Source organism: Triticum urartu, chromosome 2 (assembly GCF_003073215.2).
Source record: "Triticum urartu cultivar G1812 chromosome 2, Tu2.1, whole genome shotgun sequence".
NCBI lineage: Eukaryota > Viridiplantae > Streptophyta > Magnoliopsida > Poales > Poaceae > Triticum > Triticum urartu.
In genome coordinates, this window is record NC_053023.1 from 376,357,701 (window position 1) to 376,365,039 (window position 7,339).

General features: G+C 49.1%; 1 protein-coding gene across 1 annotated transcript; it reads left to right on the forward strand.

Moving 5' to 3' along the window:
• Positions 1 to 913: 913 nt before the first annotated feature.
• On the forward strand, positions 914 to 5,314 carry LOC125537368 (leucine-rich repeat receptor-like serine/threonine-protein kinase At1g17230). The gene is made up of 3 exons (XM_048700674.1): positions 914 to 3,770; positions 3,855 to 4,245; positions 4,476 to 5,314. The coding sequence occupies exons 1-2, from the start codon at positions 1,649 to 1,651 to the stop codon at positions 4,241 to 4,243; spliced, it is 2,511 nt and encodes an 836-aa protein (XP_048556631.1). The 5' UTR covers positions 914 to 1,648; the 3' UTR covers positions 4,244 to 4,245; positions 4,476 to 5,314.
• Positions 5,315 to 7,339: the final 2,025 nt, after the last annotated feature.

Sequence of the window (7,339 nt, forward strand, 5' to 3'; positions counted from 1 at the left end):
ACTTTTGATACACAGCGAGGAGATCACTCAAGAGTCTCGGTTTCTTTTCGAAAAGGGGATAGACACGGCCTGTGCCTGTGCACTATTGTGATGCACATATCCAATCGATGTTATTATTGCATTATCATTCTTAAGTACATCTGCTGTATTCCTAGGATTCATTTGAAATTCCTCCCAACCAAAATATGAATCATAGCATGCTTGTATAACTTGAAGAGGCCAGCTCGTCCTAATACTAGTTGAGTGGGAGTGCATGCAAAATCTCCAAGCCCTAAGAAATGAAAAAGGTACTGTACGAGATAAAACACACGTAATCCTAGCCACAAAGTGCTTATGTTAACGACACCTCTTTTTCCAAAACCAAAACGGCGCTTTCGGCTAGCGGGTGATCCGTAATCCACACGGACACACGTACTTTACTGCGACGAGTCTACTATTTCGTCTACGCGTCATCGTGTTGAGGGCGAGGCAATTGTGTGGCTGACGGCCGGGTCCAAAGACACTCCCCACGCCCTTCCCCGCGCACCGCCTGCTCGGGGAAATGCCAGCGCCATGCGCCCACAGCACAGTGCACCTGCACGCCGCCCTTAAAGCTTCACTCCTCTGCTTACTGCCTCCCTCCCCTGCAGCTCCCACTCACTAGATATTGCGCTTGCGCTTGCGGGAGCGACCAGTGACCAGTGCCACCCACCTCGCCCATGGCCTGCTGTTTCCTGGTGGCATAGTCATAGTGGGTGGGGAAGGAGGTCCATGGCACTCTGTTTCTTGCCGCCAGTCTAGTCTAGCAAGTGTTTCGCTGTGCTGCCCGAGGCCCGAGCTCCTGCCTGGGTAAGGGTTTGTTTCTCGCGTATGGCAATGGTGACGGTGGCGCACTTCTTGCTCCCGATTCTTCTATTTGCCGTCGTGAGCTCGGCTGTGGCAGCGACGGAGCAAAAAGGAGACCGAGGCGGCGGCGCTGCGGGAGTTCAAGCGCGCGCTGGTGGACGTCGACGTGCGCCTTTCGAGCTGGGACGACGCGGCGAGCCCGTGCGGGTGGGCCGGCATTGCCTGCTCCGTCGCACGTGAGGTGACCGGCGTCACGCTCCACGGGCTCGGCCTCGGTGGAGCGCTCTCCCCCGCCGTCTGCGCGCTCCCGCGGCTCGCCGTGCTCAACGTGTCCAAGAACGCGCTGTCCGGCCCCGTCCCCGCAGGGCTCGCCGCGTGCCGCGCGCTGGAGGTGCTCGACCTCAGCACCAACTCCCTCCACGGCGCCGTCCCGCCAGAGCTCTGCGCGCTCCCGTCCCTCCGCCGGCTCTTCCTCAGCGAGAACCTGCTCACCGGCGAGATCCCCGCCTACATCGGCAACCTCACCGCCCTGGAGGAGCTCGTCATCTACACCAACAACCTCACCGGCGGGATCCCCGCGTCCGTCCGCACGCTGCAGCGGCTCCGTGTGGTCCGCGCGGGTCTCAACGACCTTTCCGGCCCGATCCCGGTCGAGATTAGCGAGTGCAGCAGCCTGGAGGTGCTCGGGCTCGCGCAGAACAGCCTCGCCGGGACGCTGCCCCGCGAGCTCTCCCGGCTCAAGAACCTCACCACGTTGATCCTGTGGCAGAACGCCTTGACCGGCGAGATCCCACCGGAGCTGGGGAACTGCACGAACCTGGAGATGCTGGCGTTGAACGACAACGCCTTCACCGGCGGCGTGCCGAGGGAGCTCGGGGCGCTGCCCATGCTCGTAAAGCTCTACATTTACCGGAACCACCTGGGCGGCACCATCCCAAAGGAGCTCGGGAACCTGCAGAGCGCCGTGGAGATTGACCTGTCAGAGAACAAGCTGACAGGAGCCATCCCGAGCGAGCTCGGCAAGATACAGACGCTACGGCTGCTCCACCTCTTCGAGAACCGCCTGCAAGGCAGGATCCCGCGGGAGCTGGGCAAGCTGGGTGTCATAAGGAGAATAGACCTGTCCATCAACAACCTCACCGGCGCAATTCCGATGGAGTTTCAGAACCTGCCCTGCTTGGAGTACCTGCAGCTGTTCGACAACCAGATCCATGGTGCCATCCCTCCTTTGCTAGGGGCGAGAAGCACACTGTCGGTGCTGGATTTGTCGGACAACCGGTTGACGGGCAGCATCCCGCCGCACCTGTGCAGGCACCAGAAGCTCATCTTCTTGAGCCTGGGGTCAAACCGTCTCATCGGCAACATGCCTCCGGGAGTGAAGGCTTGCAAGACCCTGACCCAACTCCGGCTGGGGGGTAACATGCTGACGGGGAGCCTGCCCGTGGAGCTGTCGGCGATGCAGAACCTGTCGGCGCTTGAGATGAACCAGAACCGCTTCTCAGGCCCGATACCGCCTGAGGTCGGCAAGTTCAGGAGCATAGAGAGGCTCATTCTGTCGGGGAATTACTTCGTCGGACAGGTCCCCGCTGGCATTGGCAACCTCACGGAGCTTGTCGCCTTCAATATATCATCCAACCAGCTCACCGGACCCATTCCTCGGGAGTTGGCAAGGTGCACAAAGCTACAGAGGCTTGATCTCAGCAGAAACTCCTTCGCCGGCCTCATTCCTAAGGAGCTCGGCACACTGGTGAACCTGGAGCAGCTCAAGCTATCAGACAACAGTCTGAATGGCACCATTCCTGCAAGTTTTGGAGGCCTTTCCCGGCTCACGGAGCTGCAGATGGGAGGCAACCGTCTGTCCGGCTCTGTGCCGGTTGAGCTTGGCAAACTCAATGCCCTCCAGATTGCTCTAAATCTCAGCTACAACATGCTATCCGGTGAGATCCCAACTCAGCTAGGGAACTTGCGGATGCTGGAATACCTCTACTTGAACAACAATGAGCTTCAAGGAGAGGTTCCTTCCTCCTTCACTGAACTCTCAAGCCTCATGGAGTGCAACCTTTCCTACAATAATCTTGTTGGGTCGCTTCCCAGCACCCTGCTGTTCCAGCACCTGGACAGCAGCAACTTCCTTGGGAACAATGGCCTCTGCGGTATCAAAGGAAAAGCTTGTTCACATGCAGCCTACGCAAGCAATGAAGCAGCAGCACACAACAAGCGGTTTCTTAGAGAGAAGATCATCAGCGTTGCCTCTATCATCGTCATATTGGTTTCATTGGTGCTGATTGCACTTGTCTGCTGGCTCTTAAAATCCAACATGCCCAAGCTTGTATCAACTGAAGAGCGCAAGACTGGGTTTTCTGGTCCTCACTACTTTCTTAAGGAGCGGATAACCTATCAGGAGCTTTTGAAAGCCACCGGGAGCTTCTCGGAGAGTGCTGTGATTGGAAGGGGTGCTTCTGGCACAGTCTACAAGGCTGTCATGCCTGATGGCCGACGAGTTGCAGTGAAAAAGCTTAGATGTCAAGGAGAAGGTTCCAGTGTCGACAGAAGCTTCCGAGCCGAGATAACTACCCTTGGAAATGTCAGGCACCGCAACATCGTCAAACTCTATGGTTTCTGTTCCAACCAGGACTCCAATCTTATACTGTATGAGTACATGGAAAATGGTAGCCTTGGAGAGTTGCTTCATGGCACCAAGGACGCATACCTCCTGGACTGGGACACACGGTACCGGATCGCCTTCGGGGCTGCTGAAGGCCTACGCTACCTTCACAGCGATTGCAAGCCAAAGGTGATTCACCGTGACATTAAATCCAATAACATACTGCTCGATGAGATGATGGAGGCTCATGTGGGAGACTTTGGTTTGGCAAAAATCATCGACATTTCCAACAGCAGGACCATGTCCGCTGTAGCCGGTTCATACGGTTACATTGCCCCAGGTTCGATTTATTTACTGAACTGTTGCACTAGGAATTACAGTTATGCGGTTTATGGCTTCTAATTATGTGCTTCTTGTGATGCAGAGTATGCTTTCACCATGAAGGTGACTGAAAAGTGTGATATTTATAGTTTCGGGGTGGTTTTGTTGGAACTAGTGACTGGGCAATGTGCAATTCAGCCTCTTGAGAAAGGAGGAGATCTTGTCAATTTGGTGAGGCGGACAATGAACAGCATGACACCAAATTCTCAAGTTTTTGACAGCAGACTCGATCTCAACTCAAAGAGGGTTGTGGAAGAAATGAATCTGGTGATGAAGATTGCATTGTTCTGCACCAGTGAATCACCATTGGATAGGCCTAGCATGCGAGAAGTGATATCAATGTTGATTGATGCTAGGGCCTCTTCTTGTGATTCATTCTCATCTCCAGCATCAGAGTCACCTATTAAAGATGATTCTTCCTTTAGGCTTTAGAGGTATGATGAAATGATTTTATGATTTTGCTAAGGAGCTCAACAAGCAGCCTAGCTCCATCCTTATATTTTACTCCCTCTGTAAACAAATATAAGAGCGTTTAGATTATTACTTTAGTGATCTAAACACTCTTATATTTCTTTACGGAGGGAGTATTCTGTAATCAGATAGTAATAGCTATTAGGTGGAAGAATAAATATGCTCACATGAAGTCTATCTTGTTACTTGACAGGCAAATATCTTCAGGCTTTTACCACTCATCTATCAAGGAAGGATCCATGGATTAACTAAGTACATAGCTAAAGACCATCTAGTGTATGCCTGAGCTTCGGGATGGAACAGGAAATCTATCATTCTGACCTAGATTAACCAGAGAAGCATTTGAAGTTGTATACTCCGAAGACAGATAATTCAAGGCGCTCCTTCTACGGAACACCCCAGATAGGCCGATAGGTTCAGCTCCGACAGTCGTTAAACGGACCACTCGCGCCTAAGACTGATACCGTAGCGATAGCAGTGTACTGTACATACTGCAAACAGCATACTAACATTTTTTTTTCGATGAACAGGGAGGCCTCTCCCCGGTTCCATTAACTCAGAATGAAACCATACAGCGTTGTCCCCTTACATACCAGCTACTTGTCTCGAGAGGTTCAGGTTTTATTACAAACCAGGCATGACAGCAAGGCTAACAAGACTAGAAGAAAGGCAGAGGAAGATAAAAACTGGCCTAAGGTATGTCAGGCTACAAGAGTCCAGCATCTCCGACCGCGCGACGGAACGTGACAGCTGCAGCTCACATCATGATCGCGTCAACACCCTTTCTGAACTTGAGCGGGGGCGCCAGAGCCACCTGAGGAGACCAACAGATCGCGGGCGTGGACACCGGGCTGAGCTCACCCTGTGCGTTCGGTTTATTCGGTTTACATGGTTCGGTTTATACGGTTTTTCGGTTTGTACGGTATTAATACTTCGGTAAATATGGTATGAAATTAAAATATGGTTCGGTTTCGGTATATACCAAATTATTTCGGTATGGTTTCGGTATATACCATAAAAACTAAAGTTGACGCGAATTTAAAAATGACGTAATAATAATTTGCAAATTTATGACTCAAAACACATACTATTTTACACAAATAGTATATGACTATATATATAAGAATATATGCATGTATTAATTCATCTGTTGATGGTTATGGACGTGCTTAGCATTTTAAAAAGAGAAAAATGACTATGTTACAAGAAAATTTTACATGCTTATTAGTGAATTTGACTCATGTACAAGAAAAATGACAACTTATATGGTTGTTCATCTCAAGAAATATAAATTTTATTTTTACTTCGGTTTATTCGGTTAACCGTTCAGTTTTTCGGTATATACCATAAAAACCAAAGTTCAAATCGGTATGAAAAGTTCATACCATACCGAAACCAGAAACCATAAAAACCATAAAATCGGTTCGGTTCGGTTTATTTTCGGTATGGTTTTTCGGTTCGGTTTTGAAATGCATAGGGTGAGGCTGAGCATCGCCTTGCCGTTGGTGTCTCTTTTCTTGGTTGGGGAGTGGAAGCCTTCATCTTCTGAGATTTTGAGGTTCCCCCAGCTTGCACCTCCATCAAACCATGTGCCCTTTATATTCAGCCACTCGGGATCATCAAAGGTTGTTGGAGCAGCTTCATCAACGCCTCCAAGAAAGTCTCCATCAGGGCCTTGTCCACCTCTGGGGTCAGAATCCCTCAGAATTTGACCATTCTGTGGATCAGTTCCCAAACCTGAGTAATAGAAGTCCAAATGGTGTTATTGAAAATCATAGAGTTTCATGTTTTTTGTTAGAAATCCAGAAGCGGGCCACGGATTCAAAGTTCGCGCCCATAGTTTTTTTGGAAAAAACGACTGACAAAAGACCAAATGTTCTGGGCTACAACACAGTTAAAAAACAGATGGCGATTAGTCTCATTCTCAGCACAAAATACACAATCTACAGGTTTGATTATGTGTCTTTTCCTCAGGTTATCCCTAGTCATAAGCTTATTCTGGGAAAACAACCAAAGGAAAACATGCATCTTGGGTGGTACTGCCAGTTTCCACACCGCAGGTAGGAACAGAGGCTGCACACCTCTAAAGTTGATCACATGGTACAGAGAGCTAGATGAATAGATCCCTTTGTTTTCAAGTTGCCAAATTAGAGAGTCGGGGTCATTGCTAAACTTAATGTCTTTAGCTATCTCCATCAGCTGATACAACTGTCCCATCATCCTATCATCAAAGACCTCTCTGACACTCTTGTTTTGCTCATTGCAAATCATGTAGATGTGCCAGAATTGGACTGCTAGTGGGGATGTGCCAAACCAAGTGTCCTCCCAGAATCTAATTTTATCCCCTACTCCTACCTTCCATCTGTATCCAAACTTCAAAGATTGGATGATGGATTTGACTCCTTTCCAAAACCTAGAGACACTAGTGGAGGAGCTTGGAGCAAAGAGATTGGTTTTGCCCCTCATATATTTTTGGTCTATCATGTTCCTCCAAGGTTTCTCTTCCCCTTCATAATATCTTTTGACCCAAGACCCTACAAGGCAAAGGTTAATATCTTGCAGGTTTGGAATGCCTAGGCCTCCAAATTCCTTTTTCATGCATACCAATTTCCAGTTAGCTAAGTGCAACTTCCTGTGGCCTTCAAAGTCATTCCACGGGCAGTTTGCCATTTGGGTGTTTATAATATCTATTGCCCATTTAGGGAATTTAAAGAAAGACAACAAATAAATAGGGATGCTAGCCAATCAGGCCTGGATGAGGACTATTCTCCCTTTATAAGAAAGAAGTTTCCCCCTCCAGCCAGCAATCCTTTTCATGATCTTATCAATTAGTGGTTGGATGTCTTCTCTCCTAAGTTTATCATAGTGCAGAGTAATGCCCAGATATTTAATGGGGAAACACCCCTCAGCACACTCTAATGTATCCAGAAAATCCCCTACCTCAGCATTTTCCATATTAATAGGAATGAGCTCACTCTTATTGTAATTGATTCTCATGCCAGAGATGTTCTCAAAGCAAGATAGAACCATTTTCAGGTTCATAGAATGATCTAAGTC